The sequence below is a fragment of the Lynx rufus genome, unplaced genomic scaffold, assembly GCF_022079265.1.
Source record: "Lynx rufus isolate CCGP_SWC_20201006 ecotype Redwood Valley unplaced genomic scaffold, mLynRuf1.p SCAF_1, whole genome shotgun sequence".
NCBI classification, from domain to species: Eukaryota; Metazoa; Chordata; class Mammalia; order Carnivora; family Felidae; genus Lynx; species Lynx rufus.
The window spans coordinates 195,609,713-195,626,865 of record NW_025814823.1 but is presented as its reverse complement, the minus strand read 5'-3'; the positions used below and the strand labels follow the sequence as shown (position 1 = coordinate 195,626,865).

The 17,153-nt window shown below is 49.4% G+C and overlaps 1 protein-coding gene across 1 annotated transcript in view; it reads right to left on the bottom strand.

Moving 5' to 3' along the window:
- FAT2 (FAT atypical cadherin 2) overlaps positions 1-16,604 on the bottom strand; it is a 60,058-nt gene extending 43,454 nt beyond the window's left edge. Inside the window, exons 1-7 of the mRNA XM_047073570.1 lie at positions 13,343-16,604; positions 10,773-11,087; positions 5,742-5,800; positions 4,057-4,368; positions 2,845-3,055; positions 883-1,022; positions 5-286 (exon numbers count right to left, since the gene is read on the bottom strand). Of these exons, the coding sequence (XP_046929526.1) occupies positions 5-286; positions 883-1,022; positions 2,845-3,055; positions 4,057-4,368; positions 5,742-5,800; positions 10,773-11,087; positions 13,343-16,604 (4,581 nt within the window). The remainder of the gene's footprint in view (positions 1-4; positions 287-882; positions 1,023-2,844; positions 3,056-4,056; positions 4,369-5,741; positions 5,801-10,772; positions 11,088-13,342) is intronic.
- Positions 16,605-17,153: the final 549 nt, after the last annotated feature.

The following is a 17,153-nucleotide window of genomic DNA, read 5'->3' as shown; positions in this document are numbered from 1 at the left end:
TCACCATAACTGTCAGCATGTGCTGGGAGGGGCCCAAGCCAAGGTCCAACTTCCCCACGGTTACCAGGACACCACTGCTTGGGTCCAGCTGGAAGAGGCCGGCACTTGCTGGGTCTTGGCTGCCATGTATGGTGTAGATGAGGCCTTTGCCCTTGTCTGGATCCGTGGCCTGAACTCGGAGGAGCTCCACCCCAGGCAGTGTGTCCTGGGGAACTCTGACCTCATAATGAGCCTCCAGGAACTGGGGCCGATGGTGGTTGACATTGGCAATCATGAAGATGTAGACCTAGGGAAAATGAGAGGGAAAGGTAGCCTGTAAGCTCTAGGGGGTCCGTGACCTTGTCTGTCTGGTTCTTCGCCATACCATCGGTGCCTAGAACAGTGCCTGGCACACAGCAGCCACTCAATAAATATTTGTTGAATGAACGATACGATTTCAAAATCACAAGGCTTTGAAATAATGTGCAGTCCAGTGGTTTTCAAAAATAAAATTTCGGTTAAAGGGACCTTTTCTTCAAGTGAATTTTTTAATGAAATTCCAATATATGAAGCAGGTAAATCTCTGGCTGAAACCACCGTAGATATCTAGAGCCCCCACTGACCAGCATGCCTCATACCCCTGGCAGCCTCTATGGAACTCTATCCTTAGTGGAAAACTGTTCATTGAGACAAAGCCCTTCGTTACACAGTGGGAACAAGAATTCTCCCAAGAGCACAGAAGTAGAAAATCTATCAGATAAGACTGGAAGGCAGAACCTTAATTCCAAATTCGGCATCTTCTGAAGTACACCACATCCACTGAAAGCCTTGTGTAGCTTCTTCCCAATGAAGGAAGCCTCCCATCCCCTCTCAGCTCAGGGGGTCCCCAGTCAAGCCTCTAACCTGAGTGGCAATGGTGTGGGACCCATCGGTCACCTCCACGGTCAAGTTATAGCTCGACCTCCTCCTTGTGTCGAGAGGCCTAGCGATGACAATGCTTCCTGTGGTCTTCTCAATGTCAAAGTCCATGTCCTGGTCACCACCTGGAGTGGGGGTGGGGAGGGGGAGGAGCACACACAGCCTCAGTGATGGAGACAGTTAGGAGAGCAACGGGATCTGTCTGGCACGTTTAGAGGAAGGGGTCGTAGATCCTGTCAAGTTCTTGTCAAATTATTATCAAGATCTGAGCGGTGATACAGAAAAAGGTAAACTTATAAGGCCTGAAGAGTGGCGGAGGAAGACCAATGTTTGCCATAGAACGTGTTCTGCTACCAGGATGGTAAACACAGGAGTAATGGAGCTCTACCCCGTGGCCTATAGGACAGTTTGCATAGCCTAAAGGTGCCTATGTGCAGGAGAAAAATGAAAATAACTCTGTTCAGGGTGCCTGGGTGGCTCAGTCGTTTAAGCACCCGACTTTGGCTCAGGTCATGATCTCACGGTTCATAGGTTAGAGCCCTGGGTCGGGCTCTGTGCTGACAACTCAGAGCCTGGAGCCTGCTTCAGATTCTGTGTCTCCCTCTCGCTCTCTGCCCCTCCCCTGCTCACACTCTGTCTCTCTCTCTCTCTCTCTCTCTCAAAAATAAACATTAAAAAATTAAAAAAAAAAGAAAATAACTCTGTTCAAGAGGAAATTGATGTAGTAAACTGTAAATATCTAAAATGTAGAATTAGCATGCAGCTATTTAATTGTTTACTCAACAGAAATGTGTTTAGTGGCATGGAAATATGTTCATGTTATATTTTAAAAGGTTATAAAACAACATTTTAAGTGTGTGTGTGTGTGTGTGTGTGTGTGTGTGTGTGTGTAAAGAAAAACCACTAAAAGGAAAGACAGCAACATTTTAACAGTGGATTATCTTCTGATTGGTGGGGGTTTTGGTGATTTTATCATCCTCTCTGCATTTATTTGTGTCCTCTAAATGTTCTACAGAGTACATGTGTTAATTTGTGCCAAAGAAAAAGAAAAGCCAAACAAGAGGAACAGTTAGTCAGAATTGAAAGCCAATCCAGGAATCAAAAATCTTGGGACAGGTGTACATCCAATCTCTGAACTAGGCTGAGAATCTCTCTAATTGGACCCCAAAGTTCATGTGGTACTGAAACTCTTAGATATTCTTAACCTGGAATCCCTGGCTGCGTTTCAAGGGATCTATAAATCCCTATATTTGTATTCTCGTGTGTGTGTGTGTGTGTGTGTGTGTGTGTGTGTGTGTACGCACGGGCACATGTGCACACCTTTCTGGGAAGAGAGCCTAAGCATTCATTAGATTCCCAAAGGATTCATCAGATTCTCAGAGGGGTCTATGCTCCCCTCCCCCCGGATATTTTAACAAAATCTTGGTTTAGAGACAAAAGAAATTTCAGAGAAGACCATGAGAGCTTGGACCCAAGTGTCTCCTACAAAGAGAATGGACCCTTTCCCCTGATCGTGAGGACGGAACCTGGGATTAGAACATGAAGCATGGCCCCAGGGACAGCGGTCCTCAAGCCATGGTCAACGATATCAGCTCTGCAGGGATCTCACACTGAGGCAGAAGAGGAAACACAAAACTTGTGCTTTCTCCTCTGACTCTCCTAGGCACTTGGAGTAACTGGGGGACTGTCCCACTCTGGCTGGGGTACCAGTGAGGCCATGGAGGCTCGACCTGAGATCACAGCTGGTGCGGAAGGAAAGATTGGCAGGAGTGGTGCTTCTCCTCACCAGCTGCCCCAGAGAACAAGGGCAGAGACAGTCACCACTCACAGCCAAAGGAGGGGCTTCCAGGGAGTGTGACCTGAGTGAGCGCGCTCAGAAGGACCGTGCTGTGAAGACCGGGCCTGGGCTATAAGGATGGAAGGGGCTGACCCTCCTAGGGTCCTCACCGGAGATGTTGAACCAGAAGAGACCGGGTCGGCCCTCCACACTGATGACCCCCACCATGTGGTTCACGGGGTCCGTCTCCATGACTGTAAAGCTGTAGTGGGCCTCGTCAAAGGCCAGTGGTATGGAGGAGGGCCGGGGCTGGGGGATCCACTCGATGTGCAGCCGGACACTGGCTGAGAGTGGTGGCTGTCCACTGTCTGTTGCTTTGACCTGAAAAGAAGCCAAAACTGAAATTGAGGCCTTGTCTGCAGGGCTGGGCTAGAAATAAGAAGACCCAGGTGGCCAGGCGAGGGGCAGAGCATCCTGTGACTGCTGGAGCTGGCCTCCCGTCCACTCGTCCATTCATTCCACACACAGAGCAGGAAGCCCTGATGTCAACAGGCACCACACTGGTTGCTGCAGGTGCAGTGGGCACGAAACAGGTGACCTGCTCGAGAACTTCACGCGTAGTGAAAAAATAATCAAGCCCCTCTTAACGGAAGGCTTACTGTGTGCTAGTTCTAGAGCTGGGCTTGGCACACACGGGCCCTTCTTAACAACCAAAACCATAAATTAGATGAGACTTTACGGAGCTCTCACTAGGATCAGGCCCTGCTCTGAGTGCAATATCTGATTTAATCCTCATGACAGCCCTGAGAGAGGTCCCGTTATATCTCCCTTTGCAGGAGCAAATGGGCTCAGCACGGGGAACTTGGCTGCCCAGGATCGTCTGCCTCACCAGCAATGAGGCTGCTGGGGTTTGGAGTCAGGCTGTCGGACAGGAGAGGCCATATCCCAACCGCTTGCTGTATTGGCTCCCTACAAGGAAACTGTTCTTATCCGCATTTTATAGATGCTAAAACAAAGGCTCAGAGAGGTTAAGTGGCTTGGCTTTGGGCAGGTGTAAAATGGCAGAGCTAGAATTGGAACCTAGGCTTACTTCGATTCCAAAGCCTGTGCTACTCTCACCAAAATCCTTATCTCTAAGAACAGATCAGGTTTCCCAGGCAAGGACCCTATTGCCTTCAAAAAGAAAGGCCCAGAATTCTGATCCTTTGGCTGACGCTGGGGCTCCCATTTCTCTGGGAGAAAGCCAGGGAAGGGAATAGCACCTCCACCATGCCTGAGGGCTGTCTCCCTTCTCTTGTATCCTCAAAGAAAATCCCTAACCGGTTATGACACTCCCCCCTCTACGGCCTCCACCCCCCCCCCCACACACACACACCACTCACTGTTAGGATGTTGTACTCTCCGGCTGTGAAGGTGTTGCTGGATGACACCATGCCTGTGGCTGGGTCGATGCTGAAGCTCCCCTCATCACTCTCCTCGATATTGTAGATGACCCTGCCATTGAGACCCTCATCAGGGTCTGAAGCCACCAGCCTGTACACAGGTCCAGGGGTTGCTGGGCTCAGCCTCTCTGGAAGGCGGACATTGAAGAGTTTGTGGGAGAACACAGGGGGGTTGTCGTTGACATCTAAGATGTGGACCACCACCCTGGAGGTGGACTTTAAGGAGGGCTCCCCGTTGTCCAGCACAGTCACCTGGGTACAGAATGGAGTATGAATTGCCAAGTGCAAAGCAGTGAATACGCATCACCACCCACTGCAACCCTTCTGCTATCCCTGCCTTGCACAGCCTGGAAACATTAGCCAGGCTGTGTTTTGGTATATACTTGTGATTTTCATTATCATAACTTCACCTACTTGGAACCCAGCTCTCTGGTGACCTCGCCCACGGGAAAGCCAGCAAGAACAGAGAAGCCGGAAAGAATTGGAAAAAAACAAAGCCACAGAGGCTCTAGAGAAAAGCTCATGTTCTTTACTCAGGAGGCCCATGGGCCATTTCTCGGAGACCATTTACTTTTTATTTGCTTGTAATTCTCATAAGCTTTGTTCTCTGGTTTCCTTAAGCTACTGGAGGTTAGAAAAAAAACAAATGGGAAGATGTTTATGAAGGAGTGGGTGGTACCTTTTGAGTCAGACATGCCGACCGATGCATGAAATAAAATCCAGGGCAAGAGAAAAGGCACTAACTACTAAAACAACTTCAGAATCAAGGGCTATTTCATGTAGGGGCAAATCGTCCCATGCATCAAGGGCCCCGAGGGCATCATACAAGATAGGACATTTCCACTCTAAGTGGTTCTGAATTTTTAAAATATTTTGGTGTTTGAAGAGAAATACCTCTGCTGAGCTAGGGAGAATGCTTGGTCCCTAGAAGGCCGTTCAGCAACTGCTTACTAATAATACCTGTCTCTTTCAAAGGGGAGGTGCAGAGCCTGAGAGCATAGAAGGCCAGTTTATTTCAATTCTGCTGAAGGAATTTGTGTCCCTCCCACCTGATGTCTTTAAGACTGGAAGAGATGCCCGCTCATCAGTTATGGATAGCTCCAGAGGGGGCATAAGTAGATTCCTTCTGATTTACTCCATTCTGGGTCAAGACTGATTCCTCTTGTTGGAACGGGCACCAGGGACGTTTACGTGATTTTACAAACATCCTAGAGCCCACAGATCTAGAGAACAAAGGTCTGGGCTTTCATCTGGGTCTGTACTGACCTAGTGCTTGACCTTGGGTATAGGGATGGGCTGGAAACCAGACTCAACAAGTACACAGCATGTGTGTACCACTCCCTATTCCTGCACTCACCACAGACATTGCTAATCAATCAGCGCTTCCTGCCCAGCCCAGACACGGTTTCAGATTCCTTCCCTTCCCAGTGCTGGAGAGCCAGGAAAGACCCTGAGAGTCTTCACCACCAACCACAGCAAGACTCAGCTTAAGAAACTCCTCTGCCCTGAGCCTCAGTCACATTACTTGGAGATGCGCGTGTGGCCCCAAGGCCTGGCTCAGCTTCTGCTTGGCCTCCTTCAGGAGGTTTTTGAATCCAGTGAATGAGTTCACCACCATTACTCACCTCCAGGATGTGTTCATCCTTGTTCTCTCTGTCCAGCTGCCGGGCTGTGGATAGGAGACCTGGGGGAGAGGTGGAAGGAGGGACACCTGAGCAAAGGGCTCTCAGGGCCACTTTATTGAGAGTGTGTTCATGGATACATTTAAATCCTAGGGCAGAATTTTTCTGGTCTTTGGAGAGCAAAGGCATTAAGGGGAAATGGGGCCCTGAAGGAGGAGAAGGGGAAGTGAGGAAGGAGGGTACAGCAGAGACCATGGGATCCGCAGGTGTTCCCACCTACGTCCAGCTTTCACCATTAGAAAGGATGCTGTGGGGGCACCTGGGTGGCTCAATTGGTTAAGCATCTGGCTCTTGATTTTGGCTCAGGTCATGATCTCATGGCTTGTGAGTTCGAACCCCACATTGGGCTCTTCGCTGACAGTGCAGAGCCTGCTTGGGATTCTGTCTCTCTGTCTCTCTCTCTGCCCCTGCCCCACTCGCTCTCTCTGTCTCTCTCTCAAAATAAATAAATAAACTTAAAAAAAAGAAATAGTAAAAAAAAAGGGGGGGAGGGATCTGTGAGCAATGTATTATTGGAGGCTTGGGGGTGGGGAAGCAGCTTGTGTCCCCTGGCTCCTCTCAGCTTGCCTGTAAGTTGAGGAAGGTGGATTTGGGTGTCTGTGAGTCTAGTTTTGATTTCCTGTGGCACTATGGCTACAAACTGCAGGCATCTGAGGCCAGAGAGGAGAGAAAGTGCCAGCTGTCTACCGCCATCAGGAAAGTCAAGATGGAGGTGATGCTACAGGTGATGCATCAGCACTGGGTAGGAAAGGTCTCTTGAATGAAAGCAGAGCAGGCAGGGGTCAGTGGGTCATCTGAAACTTCCAGCAAGTTTTTTTTAATCTTGTTTAGGCAATTAAATGATGGAGTCATGGAATGGAGTGTGAGGAAGGGGGCTCAGTGAGGGGAGAGGTTATCTGGTACTGGGTGGAGACTCCCGGTGCTGGAAATGGGAGCATGTGTGAGGAGTGGCCTCTGTTAGAGAAGTGTTAATGCCTTGTGAGGTAGAACCAAGTCACTGTGACTTTTTCTTCCCTGGCTGAGGGCAGGCATGGGGGGGGGGGGGGGAGCAGAGAAGGTTCCTGGAAAGCCCCACAGCTAAAGGCCCTTCCAGTCAGGGAAGAAAGACACACTTCTCTGGGCCAGTGTGAATATTGTCCCAGGTCACCTCACTCAGCTCATCCCCAAGCTGAGGGGCCTGACGGGGAAGGGCCCAGGATCCCGGGCCCCCCAGGAAGAGTGCAGGGACGAAAGGGCCTCAGCTAGTAAACCTTCCTTCTGGCTCAGTCCTGGCTTTCCTCCTGCTTCTCTCTCTCCATCCCCTCTTGTCCCTTTCTCTCCTCTCTCTCTCTCTCTCTCTCATTTATCCCTCACCGTCCTCCTCTCTTCCTTACCTGTCTCTTCCTCTCTTCCCTCCCCTTATTTACCTCTCTGAATATCCGACATTGTCTGTCTCTGGTTTTTCTTCTCTCTCTCTCTCCCTTGTCTCACCACCGCATCCCCAGACCTTCTAAGGGCCAGTGTCCCTGGAATTGCTGCCTATGGCTTCCTGGATCATTGCCTCTGTCGTCAGCCTCATCCTTCTCTCTGAGGTCAGCGTCAGGATTCCCAGGGAGTGCCGTGTAGAATGGGGACACGGCAAAGCCGCCCCCATGGGTCCTGTGTGAGGATCCTTCCTGGCATGAGGTGGACCCTCGTCATTTCTCCTCCCCAAACAAATGTTTCCCATCACCCATCTCAGGCCCATCTTTGACTTTCCTCTCCCTCATCCAGTGATTCTCCAACACCTGTTGATTCCACCTCTAATGGATTCCAGATCCTTCTACTCCATTCACCCTGCCCTACCACAGTCTAGATCTTACTCCAACCACCTTTGCAGCTCCCTCTCCTTCAGGGTCCCAACAGCCAACACTCCTCCGTGTGCAGCTCTGTATAGATCTATATTGATTAACTCACTTAATCTTTACAATTACACAGGAGGTAGCTATCATCATGTCCATTTTACTGGTGGGAAAAGTCAGGCATAAAGCAGCTGAGTAACTTTACCTACCTCTTGCAGTTAATAAGTGAGGGAAGTTGGGGCATCTTGGTGGCCCAGGGGGTTAAACATCTGCCTGACCCTTGATTTTGGCTCAGGTCATGATCTCATGGTTCATGAGATCAAGCCCTGCATCAGGCTCTGTGCTGACAGTGTGGAGCCTGCTTGGGATTCTCTCTCTCTCTCTCTCTCTCTCTCTCAAAAATAAATAAACATTTTTTAAATTAAAAAAATAAGTAGGAGGAATGGGATCTGCATTTAGACAATTGCCCTACTTGCTGTCCCTTCCTCCCTGCTGGCTATTGCTCCAGTCGCTCTCCTTGCCCAGGTGTCCTTGCAGACTGCTGTCAGTCCTTCTCACCCTTCAGCTCAGCATGGCCACCCCTGCTCCAGGAAGCTGTTGCTACTGCACCACACCGAGCAACTCTCCCTCTCCTCTGGGTGGCTGTGGCACCGCATCTACACATATCTTACGATGGGCTCGTTCGCACTGGCTCTCTAGTTTTTTATACCCAGATCTTCATGCTCTTGATGGGTTGAATTCCTCAAGGCCCCAAACTGTGTTTAATTATCTTCACATCTCAACACAGCACATAGTTTAAATGCTTCATGAGGGCAGACACCTTTAAACATTTGTTGAACAAAGGAATGAAGCTTGGGCTTCACTAGAGATGGTCGATGCTGGCAGAGATTCATTCATTAATGACTCTCTTATTTCTTGAGGTCCTACTGTGTGCTAGGCACTGAAGATATTAAAGAAGGAAAAAACAATCAAGGTTCCTTTTCTAGAAAGCCTTTGAAGTTTAGTGGAGGACATAGATAATTAATGGAATAATCACACATGTGAATATAATGTTCTGTGATAAGTGTTTAAAAAAGAAAGGAGTAAGGGCCTCTGGGTGGCTCAGTCAGTTGAGCGTCCGACTTCGGCTCAGGTCATGATCTCATGGCTGATGAGTTCGAGCCCCGTGTCAGGCCCTGTGCTGACAACTCAGAGCCTGGAGCCTGCCTCAGATTCTGTCTCTGTCTTTCTCTGCCCCTCCTCTGCTCACGCACTGTCTCTCTCTCTCTAATACAAATGAACATTAAAAAAATGTTTTTTTAAAAAAGTAGACTGAGCTGGGAGATGTATTATAGTGTCAGGAAAAACTGTAAAGAAAGAATGGCTGGGCTGGGATCTGAAAGAGGAGTGGGAGTTAGCCAGACTAAAGGAAAGGAAAAGGAACTTCTGGAAGAAAGAACAGTGTATGCAAAGGCCATGTGTCAGGAGAGGGCACGGACTGAAACAGGCCATGTCGTCGGAACCAGAGTGGTAGGAGAAGAAAGGCAGGATGAAGCCCGAAAGGTCCACAGAGACCGTGTCAGACACAGCGTGGGAGACATGGCAGGATCTGGCTTTATCTTAAGGATGTGGGGGAACCATTCAAAGTATCCAGGCAGGGAAATGGGATGATGTAATGGTGGTGATAAGAAAGGGGGGCTGGGGCCTCCACTCCTGACTTATTATTTTATTTTTAAATGTTCGTGCTGGTTAAAATGTCTTCTCCTCAACTGCAGGAAGACTAAGGACATCTCTGTTCTCTGGGGCATTTTGCCAGACCCTGTGTCAGGGAACTGTTGACAGTAAACAGGATGGGGATTTGGAAGACATTGAGAAGCCAATGCCTTAGGTGAGAGACCTCTTCTCTCTTCTGCAAGGTCGGGTGGGGGGGGAGGGACAGGATGGGCCCAGTGAGAGCCAGCTTAGGCCTGTTTTCCAGGGTGAAAGGATCCTTCTTAAAGGACTAATCCATTCCTTGAGATCAAAGGTTAACAGGAAAGGCTCCAAACAAATGTCCCTGTGCAAATAGATACTTGCGTCCTCCACCCACCGTCTGTCCCAGGACTTCCAGCCTCTTGCTCCTCCTCATTTCCTTCTGTCTTAAGGATGGGGAGCTAGTTTCTCCCTTTCCACCTCCTCCAATCTCGCCAGGGTTCTGTCCTTCCAAGAATGAATTATTGGAGCCAGAGAATAGGATCTTGGGTTCGGAGGAGAGAGCGTCTGCCCTCTCTGCTATCATATCGCTGTCCATCCTCTAAGAGAAAGATGTGGCTTTGGAGACATATCCACAGCAGCGGGAGCTGGCTCTCAAATTCCAACAGCGACAGGAGCCAGGCAGGTAGCCTCAGTTGGAGAAGCAGGCTGAGGGTAGCACAAGAGGGAGGAGGGGCCCATGGGGACCAGAGGACAGGCACCTGCTCTGCATGAAGAGCTGCTGTTGACTTCAGGTAGTTGAGGCCCTGTGCAAATGTGAGCTCAGTGTGGCCAGATCTCCTAGTTCTTTATGATCCACCGGAAATCTGGAGTGTTTTGTGGAATTTTCTAATTTTTAAACGCTGGCAACAACTTGAAAAATCATTGTTTAAGACTTGCACAAGCCAAACAAAATGCCTTTGTGGTCTATGAACCACCCACCGTCTTGCCCCAGATGGCCTTGGGCCAAGGATAGATGTTTGTGAGATGGTTGACTCTACTGGAGTGGATCTCCACTGCCACTGCTCTGTGTGCAGGCTTGAGATCGGTTTAGAACTAGGGTTAAGAGATTGGATCTGTGGCTGTGACTCGGGGGAGGGGTCAGTTTGGGAGCACTCAGAGATCTGAAATAGTCCCAGCGTGGCCACCCAGGCATCCTGCTTAGCTTTCCTAGGCCCCAAGGAAAGAAAGCCAATATATTCTTGTTTTCCCAGAGAGATAGACTGCACAGCAGTGGTTCTCAAACTTAGCACCCCTGAGAATCCCCCGGATATTTTGTTAAATAAAAGATGGGTTTCTGGGCTCCGGCCTGTGGTAAGGTGGGGCTTGAGAATTTGAATTGCTAACACGTGGGCAGGTGATGCTGAGGATGCTGGTCCAAGGCCAAACTGTGAAAAGCACGGTGGTAGAGACTCCTATTCAGCCAGATTCCTGAGGTCCTTACCTGTGAGCGGGTGAAGAACAAAGAATCCCATATTGTTCCCACCGGTGATGTTGAAGGTCAGCTTCCCTTTGGAGCTGGAGTCCGGGTCCCAGGCATCCAGCTGAAGCACAGAGGTGTGCAGGGGGGCATCCTCCCGGACGGAGGGGTAGAACACCGGCCTGGACATCCGGGGTGGGTTGTCGTTGACATCCGTAACCTCAATGTAGACTTCGGTTATGGAAGAGAGAGGTATGGAACCTCTGTCTACTGCCAGTACCGTCAGCCAGTAGCAGGACACAGATTCTCGGTCCAGGGGTGCCAGAGTCTGGATCATACCTAGGGACAGTCGAGCACCAAACCCCAAATCTTTTAGAGCTCACAGTAGCTTTCGGAATCACTTTACCTAACGGTCCCCGGGCGATACTGTGGAAACAGGAGTGTTCCCCAGGAAAAGGGACCTGCTGTCAATGTGGTGTGGGAGCTGCTGAGTTAAACGCATGCAAGTCGTAGCCTTGCTGTAGAGCCTCTCAGAACCGTTCTCTGCTAAGATAAGCCCGTGACAGTTGTCCTTAAACCGGTTCCTTCAAGTTTCAAATAGTATAGATACCCATTTAAAGGTTAGGGATCTGATGACTAAATTGCTGTTCCCCTTTCCAGCATCCTTATGATTCTAGAGACCTCACTTCATGCCTCAGTTTGCTCGCTCCAGAGATTGCTTACTATGGGCCAGCACTGTTCTAGAAGTCGAGAGTCCGACAGTGAGCACAAGAGGGGTGCACCCTAAGTTCTCATGGGCCACGCTCAGCCGGAAGGACTTGTACCAGAGGACAAGGCCCATGCTCACAGCTGTCGTGGGGCAGAGCGGAAGGAATCACACTGTTTTGTCAGCTGGAGGGACGAAGGCCCAGAGAGAGAACGTGATTTGATCAACATCGTGTAGCAAGTGGGCCTGAAGAGCAGAGTCTCTTTTAACTGACTCTCAGTCTAATGCTCTTTCTACCACATCACCCTGCCCTTCACCCTGGAAATAAGTCACCCATCAGATTGTAAGCTCTTTGAGGACAGTGACCTACCTTTATTCACCTGGGACCTCCCCCAAGGTGTCACTCTCAGAATCTCACAAGCAGAAGGTGCTTGTGAGTGTTTGGTGAATTGCACTTATTTTCTATGAAGCTTTAAAAGGAATAAATAGGGAAGTTCGGTCAGTTAAGTGTCCAATTCTTGATTTCAGCTTGGGTCATGATCTCTCGGTTCGTGAGTTTGAGCCCTGGGTCGGGCTCTGTACTTACAGTGCGGAGCCTGCTTGGGATTCATTCTCTCTCTCTCTCTCTCTCCCAAAATAAATAAATAAACTTGGGGTGCCTGGTTGGCTCATTTGGTAAAGTGTCTGACTTCAGCTCAGGTCATGATCTCATGGTTCATGAGTTTGAGCCCCGAGTCGGGCTCTGTGCTGACAGCTCAGAGCCTGAAGTCTACTTTGGATTCTGTGTCTCCCTCACTCTTTGCTCCTCCCCTGCTTGTTCTCTCTCTGTCTCTCAAAAAGAAATAAACATTAAAAATTTTTTTCTAAATAAATAAATAAACTTTAAAAAAGGGAGTAAATAAGCTGGTGCCAACTTTTTGGAGGGTAATTTGGAAATTATGTATTAACATTGAAAATATGCATTATCCTTTGACCCAGCAACTGCATTTTTAAGAGTTTTCCCTATAGAGACTCATGCATATGAGTAAAAGTATATGATCAAGGATGTTACAGCTAGATGATAGAATAAAATGCAGCCATTAAAAAAGAAGGAAAAATATAGGTACTGATACGTAAGAGATCCTGGTGTTATGTTATGTGAAAAAAAAAGTGTTGCAGAATTCGTGTCTTTTGTATAATTTTCTCATATAATAAAATGAACAGTGATAAAATGTCAGACACAAAGAAGAAAAATTTACAAGATTATAGACCAAATTGTTAATAAAGATTATATCTAGGGAGATGGGATGCACACACAAAAAAAAACATTCATATTTAGGGGCATCTGGATGGTTCACTCAGTTGAACGCCCAGCTCTTGATTTCAGCTCAGGTCATGATCCCAGGCTTGTGGAATCGAGCCCTGCATTGGGCTCTGCACTGAGCCTGGAGACAGATTGAGATTTTCTCTCCCTCCCCCTTTGCCCCTCTCCCCCACTCTCTCTCTCTCTCTCTAAAAAATTTTTTTTAAACATTCATTTTTAAATTATATATAAAAATTTATAGCCATGATGCATTACTTTTATAAGCATGTGCATATACTGTATGTTTATGTGTGTGTATAAGTATATACACAAATGCTAGTGAGATGGTTGATTTGACTTCAATGGATACACACACACACACACACACACACACACGCGTGCGTGCGCACATATATACACATATATATATATCTCCAATATGATAAAGATTAATTTAAAATAAAATAAAAGGGACAAGAAGGAGAGTCCCTATTTATTGCCTTTTCTTTTTAGCCTGGAGCCTGACTTCTTTCAGGACAGCCCCTGATCCCCTTAGGCTCATCCTCTCCAAGCACCTGGCACTCCCGTCCACCCCACTCCCAGTACCTGTGTCTTTGTTGATGCTAAAGGCTGCAAGACTGGTGCCAGCCCTCAGGAAGTACTGGAGCTCCCCATCCAAGCCACCATCATCATCGTGGGCGGCCACTACCATCACCTGCGTTCCCGAGGGACTGTTCTCCTGCACCTGGCCCTGGTGCACAAAGGAGGCAAAGCGGGGAGGGTGGAGATTCTCATTCACATCCAAGACTATCACTTCCACGTGGCAGAGGGTCCTGCGGGCCAGGGGCCGCCCACTGTCACTGGCCCACAGGCTCAGATTGTATCCAGCCCGCCTCTCAAAGTCCAGCTCTCTCTCCAGACTGAGCGCGCCAGTCATCGGGTCCACCTGGAAGGTCCCGTGGGCATCATCCAACAGGACATAACGCACTTCTCCCGCAGGGCCCACGTCAGGATCGGAGGCATCCAGAAACGTTAGAACAGTCCCGGGGGGCAGATCCTCTGGGACTTTCAGGCTGCTGAGTTCCGTGATACACTGAGGAGAGTTGTCATTGGCATCTTCCAATGTGATTTTCAGGTCAGTGACGGAGAAGAGCTGGTGGCCCTTCCTGGGCTGATCCCTGGCTTCCACCTTGAGTATATATTGTGGCTCTGATTCCCGGTCCAGGTGTCCTGTGACAGCCAGCTCCCCAGTGAGGGGATGGAGGGAGAACTTCTCTGTGGGGCTTAGCAGAGTGTAGCGAACCCTCCCATTGTCATCGGAATCGGCGTCTTTTGCTTTCAACTCGGCAATTGTGGTTCCAACTTCTGTGTTCTCCGAGACGGTTATCTGGTACCCACCAGGAGGAAATCTGGGTGCATTGTCATTCCAGTCTTTCACATTCACTGTCAGCAGCTTCCAGGATGACTTCTGGGGAGTGCCCAAGTCATACACTGTTACATTGAGGATGTAGAAACGGGTGGCTTCATAGTCCAAAGGGGCAGCTACCGTGAGCAGCCCTGTCTCCAGCTCAATGTCAAAGCAGCCCTCGTCGTTGCCGTCTGCAATCACATAGACCAGTTTGCCATTAAATCCAGTATCAGGGTCAGTGGCTGCCAGGCGGGCCAGGGAGGTGTTGACAGGAACACGTTCAAGGATGTCAATGGACTGTGGGAAGTGGTCCTCAAACTGGGGCGTGTGATGATTGATCTGATATGCACTTAAGGAAATGAAGTCCTCATCACTGGAGTCCTGGTTCTGAAACCCAACAGAATGGAGGATGGCCTTTGTGAAATGTGTCAATACTCCTGTTTTATCACATGTTACGGGGACCTCAAAACGAGGATCTTTCACTACAGTAACATTCAAAGTTGTGGGTGAGGCATAGTGTTTCCCATCTGAGGCTGTAATTTTCAGGGAGTAGTTGATGGGTTGACCAGTAGTAGTATGATTCATAAAAGAGCGCTTGAGGGATATCACTCCAGAGAAATGGTTTAGATCAAAATACCCTAGTTCATTGCCTGACACAAACTCGTATTTTAGGTTCTGCAGCTCGTCCACATCTATAGCGGACACAGTCATTAGTGATTTTCCTACCGGCCAGTCTTCGTGGATAGACCCAGTGCAGTTGACTTGCTCAAACATAGGCTTGTTGTCATTCAAGTTCTTGAGCCTAAGAGAAATAGACACTTCCTTTTCCTGGCGAAATGGGGAGCCCCAGTCTGATGCCCGCACCCGGAAGGTGTAAATTCTTTTCATGAGCTCATAGTCCATGGGTTTGGAGGTGGAGATAATCCCCAGGTAAGGGTCAATAGAGAAGGGCACAGCTTTCGGACGAGTGATGGAATAGGTGATGTATCCGTTCTCCCCATGATCCCGGTCTGTGGCAGTAACCGTCAGAATGCTGGTGCCTGGAGGGATGTTCTCATCAAAGGTGCCATCATAGGAGGACCTGTTGAAGATGGGGGCATGGTTGTTACAGTCCACTATATCAATGACCACGGTGGTGGAGGCCAGCCCCGGTGAGGTTCTGATGTGTAGCTGGTAGTGGGCTCGGTCATGGAAGTCCCTGAGCTTCGTGGTGGTGATGAGCCCAGTGCGAGCATTAAGTTTGAACCCTGCACTCTCTGAGGACGGCTTTAGAACATACTGCAGGTTGGGGAAGGCTCGGGTTACTTTCACCATCACCACGTGGCTGCCAGGCGGGGAAAACTCACTGAGCCGCACTCTGTAAACAGCCCTCTCAAATCTGAGGGAGGCCAGTTTGGAAGGGGGTAGGTGAAAGCCCCTGATCTGGGAATGAGAAGAAGGCCCGCTCCCACTCCTGGCCTGCAGGCTGAGGTTGAATCCATGAAGGTGCTCCAGCCAGTTGATGTCTTTGACAGACACCAAACTGAACTCACTGCCGCGGGCGTAAGACTTGATGGCTTTGAAGTACTTTCCAGGGTCACCCCCAACTATCTCCAGCGAGTCCACTTCGGCGCCGGAGCTATTTGCGTCTACCGTGACGGTGGCGTAGGTGGCACCCTCCTTGCTGTCTGGCGGAGCCACCACCACCGAGGTGATGGCCGGGGGCTTCCTGAGGGCAGGCTCCACGTGGATGACCAGGGAAGCCAGATTGCCAAACCCGTTGCCCTCTGAGATTTTCCGCATGCGGTCCACAGCCAGCACCTGGAGCTCGTACCTCCCTCGCCAGGTGACGTTGAGCTTCCCAGCCAAGGTGACCACGCCGCTGGTGGGATGGATGGCGAACGTCTCCGACCTTGTGTTGAAGGCATAGTAGAACTTGGCATTCTGGCCCAGATCCGCATCTGTGGCGGTCACCTTGCAGATGGGGCTCTTGAGGGGCATGTCCTCAGAGATGGTGACTCGGTATGAAGGCGGGGAGAAGAGGGGCTTTAGGTCATTCTGGTCCAGGATGTGGACCACCACCCGGGTCAACGCTTCTAACTCCAAGGTCTTCTCCGTGGCTTGGATGATGAGGGTGTAGCTGTCTCGCACCTCCCTGTTCAGAAGGGCCGTGTTACTGCTCTTTGTTCTTATTCTCAGAAAGCAGAAGTCACCCACCACGTACTCCTCTGTTTTAAACACATTGGCCATGTCCCCGGAGATGATCCGGTACCGCACTGCCCACTGGGGCTCGGCGAGGTAAATGCCCATTTTCACGGAGCTCTCCACGTAGGTCTTGGGGGCAGAGTTTTCGTAGATGGTCGCATTATAAAGAGAATGTGTAAAGCGCCAGGCGGAGGAGGAGGGGATCCCTTCTCGGGGCTTCTCACAGGTTGTACAGCGGAGCAAGAAAATGACAAAGCCCAAGAAGGCAATAATCATGATGGAAAAACTCCTGAAGCCCTACGCACAAAAAAAAAAAACCAAGTATGAGTTAGTAAAGAAATGGTTCCTACTGCGATGGTTCTTAGCTGAGATGATTTTGCCCCACAGGGGACACTTGGCAATGTCTGAAGACACCGTCAGCCATCCCAGCTTGTTGGGGAGGATGCTACTGGCATCTGTGGATCAAGGCTGGGGTGCTTCTAAACACCCTGCGACACACAGGACAGCCCCCCAACAACAACTAATGATCCAGCCCCAAATGTCAATACTGCTGAGGTTCAGAAACCCTGTATCTAAACACTAACAGACTAATTTAAATGCTTTCTCAGGGGTAACTAGCAGATACAACATAGTCCTGACCACTCAACTCCTTTTCCCAAAGAACCTTCAATGGCTCCCCAGTGATGGTGGGATAATTTCAACCAGGTACCCAAGTTTAGCAATCTGTCTCTAAATACTTCCTACAAGACCCCATCCATCAAGGTGGAGCTCCAGCCAAAGTGAGTTGCGTCTGCATGTGCAGGGGCTGCAGAAAAAAACAAAGTG